The sequence below is a fragment of the Cannabis sativa genome, chromosome 6 (genome assembly GCF_029168945.1).
Source record: "Cannabis sativa cultivar Pink pepper isolate KNU-18-1 chromosome 6, ASM2916894v1, whole genome shotgun sequence".
Classification (NCBI taxonomy): domain Eukaryota; kingdom Viridiplantae; phylum Streptophyta; class Magnoliopsida; order Rosales; family Cannabaceae; genus Cannabis; species Cannabis sativa.
The window spans coordinates 19,089,746-19,093,795 of NC_083606.1; the positions used below are offsets into that span (position 1 = coordinate 19,089,746).

Below are 4,050 nucleotides of genomic sequence, written 5' to 3' on the forward strand. Positions count from 1 at the left end.
GCGTTGGAAAATTATTAATTATAAGAGAGCTTAATTATTTAATATAACAATATTTTTCTCCTTGAATGGCGAAGTGTTCTTAATTTCTTTTATGCTTTTTATCTTTAGCTCTTTGCATTTGATTTTCTAACTAAAATTTAGTTGGCGAGTTCTTACCCTCAACATGTAATTATGAAAATATCCCTAAAAAATTCAAATTAAAATATAAAATGTAATTTGAATACCAAACAAATATGCCACAAAATTTATTTTATTATTTTGTATTTTTTATTATTATTATTATAATTTTTTTTTTTTTTTGTAAATTTTATAAAGTTGATTTTTTATATGTAAATTTTAAAAAGTCATTTTTAGGAGATGATTTCCTCCAAATCTAGTAGAGGACCCATATAATCAATTTTTTTTTTTTTTTGGTAGTAACTATTATTTCTATAGTTGTTTTTCTTACATATGACACTCATTGTCTCCTATATAGTCATTATCCTAACCTATTTTTTAATTTTTATTAATGTCTTCATTCATCTTATTTTCAAAAAAAGAAAAAGTTAGTGTGTACCTAACCTATACAAACATTTATGTAAAAATAAATAAATAAATAAATGTACGTTTACTAAAATGACAATGAAGCTTTAGTGAAAACCAAAATTACTCCATTAATATGTCAATCTAATTTAATTTAATTCGCACGATCAAATTTAAACTAATATGTTTACGAATTGTATTGGATTTAAAAATCTAAAATATATACCTGTACGTTTGATATGTAAAAGTAGCCGATCCAATTTAATACACATATTTATATATATGAATGTAAATATATGCATACAATTAATATTTTATTATAAAATAATAATTTAAAAATCTAATGCATATTGTATAAATATATTTTAAACAGATCACATATATATTTTATTTTTATATATATATAAAATATAATTTAGAACAAAATTAAATATTTTCTTCTACTTATATTTTTTATTTGAATTTGTTATTTATTATTTTATTTATTTTATTTTATTATTAGAGATATAAAATAATAATACTTTATGTTATTTTATTTTTAATTATGTAAAAATATAATTATTAATAAATATTAAATAATTTAATATTAAAAGATAATTAATGTAAAATAACTATTTAATCTGCACTAATTTGAATTAAATTGAATTTAATCTAAAATATAAAATGGTAGTTAATGAGGATCACATGCACACACTCATTGATTATTATTCTATATAACCCATATTACATTATTAAAATGTATAAATTCATTCCCAGCAAAAAAATATGTATTAATTCAAAATTTGTATCTTTTCTTAAGCAACAGTCAAAGCCAACTAGGATAATCATGGTCTATCCACCCTATCCAATCAGTATCCATATTAATTTGACTTTTAACATATGTAAATAATATATTTTTTATCAAAAAAGGACAAAATTTGATGATAAATTTTAGGCTGTCAACTTGGCTTGCTATTATAAACATTTTTTTTGTTGGTTGAATTTGGGGACCAGCTAAATCAACTTGTCATTTATACAAACATAAATTATCTTTTATATTCATTTACTAACATTAGCCTTTGCTTTACAGAATTATGTCTTAGTCTCATTGTTTGACTAAAAGACTTTTTGGACTATCTGGGAAAAATTACAACCTTCAATAATTTGCAAAACAGTTAATAAATTATCTAGCTTGCCCCCTTAACCAAAATAAATAAATAAAAAGTAAAGTTATTTGGGATTAAAGGGATATGCAGCTTTAATCTGATCAGTAAAGGCGAATTAAATAGGTGATAGATAATCTATTTATTAAATCAAGAAATAACAAATAAGGCACTTTCATTTTGAGATGTTTTCAAGGAAAACTCATACAATACTTAATGCATACATAGATATATAGTGTATACGTACATATATGTGTGTTGGATATTGACAATTGTAATGTGATGAATAAATGGACGGCTGCTTAAGTTAGTTGTTGAGGATGATAAGATAAAACATAATATTTTATAAATGGAAAAAAAAATAGGCAGAGTTACGTTAACAACTGAAAAAAATGGAGAATGGATTGCGAATTGTAGTAACCAAAACTTTTGGATGGACTTACCTAATCAAATAATGTGTTTTGTGGGACATTGGTTTTGACACATGAACAATGTTTTTTCTTTTGATAATTTTAGTTTTTAATTTTGCATAATTTCACTTCTTTTTTAGGGGGGATTATAGCAAAAGAATAAGAAAGACATAACAATGGAAAATTGAGAACAAAAGATATTAAAATTAAGTTTTGATACTTTTCAAACAAAAAAAAATTAAGTTTTGATAAATTTACTGAAATGCCCATAATCCAAAAAAAAAAAAAAATCACTATTCACAAGAATTACACCAATGATTGATGAACGATTAGACCAATGAAAAACAAAATCTAAACTTCTGAAATTAAAAGAGAAAAAAATTCCCAAAAAATCTCAACAACAATCAATGATAAACTCATAAAAATCATGAACCAAAAAAAGAAAAAACATGTAATTTTAGTTCTATGATATGACACATGATGCATATACTACTATATCATCATAATCATACAGATATACACATATATATTATTAATAATACATATAAAAGAAAAGAAAAAAACAGGTGTATTTACTATTTTGCCCTCCTCCGGTTCGATTTGGGCTGACGAGCCAAAATCGGTTTTCCAAACACACCGCAACAGCCGGAGAATCGAGGAGACGGTGGGTCGGCGGAAGGAGAAGGTTCCTTGACCGTCCGATAGGGACGGCCGCCTGTGGATCGGCTCCGTTCAAGCGCGCCACGTGGCTCTCCGTCGTCTCCAGCCGTATCAGTAGTAGCAGTAGAAGTAGTATGATTGTTGTCTTGTTTGGTTTGGTCGTGTTGTAAAGCCTCTGCTACGAGCTTATCGTCCCAAATCAAGCCTGAAGATCCTTGCCTTCTGAAAGATATTTCCGACCTCTGCAACTGATCCGCCATAGCTCTTCTTTCTCTCTCCTCTTTCTCTCTTCTCTCTCTCTAGGAAGAGAATTGTGGGTTTTAAGGTCGAATTTCAAGTCCCATTCTGGAGCTTTGAAATGAGGAAATGTTTTAAGATTTAGTTTATTTTTTTATTTTTATTTCAGGGCTAAGAATGGAAATTGAATTTATTATTATTATTACGGTTTCGTTATGTTATATAATCGACACCTTTTTAATATATTTTTTTAATTTTAAATGTGGTGATGTTTCTGAAAAAAAAAATTGTTGATGTAACATATATATACATTAATTATTTTTTGTTTTGAGAATGTAGTAAAGGTGTTTTTTTTTTTTAGAATTGACTTAGACAAATAAATAAATTATATGAACTGAGCAAAGCAAACTCAGTGCTAATATTAATTAAATAACCTTTTTCTTTTAAAAGAAAATACAATATTCTGAAAACTGATAACATCCAACATTGACTTAGTTTTTTCTTTTCTTTTCTTTTTTTTTTCTGAAGTAATTTAGGTGAAAAATTAATATGGAAAAAACAATCAATTAAAAATAGTAAAAGTTTCAATAGAGTATCTAAATTATTCTTCTCCATGTATCAAAAGAGAAATTGATAGTTAATGAATTGTTAGAATGAAAACTTAATAAATAACAATTTTGGAAAATTTATAACAAGATGAGTTTAATAATAATAATAATAATAATAATAATAATAATAATAATAATAATAATAATAATAATAATAATAATAATAATAATTGTTTGGTAAAATATTAGTTGGATGGAAATAAATAAATCATTTATATTTTAAGAGTTTATTTATAGTATCTTCGACTTTGTGTTCTCTTTAATATCATTTTGAATTCTTATAATTTTATAAAATTAATTTTGTCACAGTGTTTTGTAAAAAAAATTATAATTAGGAACTTAAGATCATAATATATTTTTATATGACTATTGTACCTTGTATTTATTATTATTAAGTAATTAATTTAAAATTAAAAAAAAAAATAATCAAAATAAAAATAAATATATCCAAGTTATTTAAAAAATAATAAA

General features: G+C 24.2%; 1 protein-coding gene across 1 annotated transcript; it reads right to left on the bottom strand.

Moving 5' to 3' along the window:
- Positions 1–2,482: 2,482 nt before the first annotated feature.
- LOC115724556 (MAPK kinase substrate protein At1g80180) lies at positions 2,483–3,326 on the bottom strand. The gene has a single exon (XM_030653863.2). The coding sequence runs from the start codon at positions 2,992–2,994 to the stop codon at positions 2,650–2,652; it is 345 nt and encodes a 114-aa protein (XP_030509723.1). The 5' UTR covers positions 2,995–3,326; the 3' UTR covers positions 2,483–2,649.
- Between the last annotated feature and the right edge of the window lie 724 nt (positions 3,327–4,050).

Coding starts and splice junctions, on each gene's coding strand:
- LOC115724556 (XM_030653863.2), bottom strand. CDS start 2,994: ATGGCGGATCAGTTGCAGAGGTCGGAAATATCTTTCAGAAGGCAAGGA.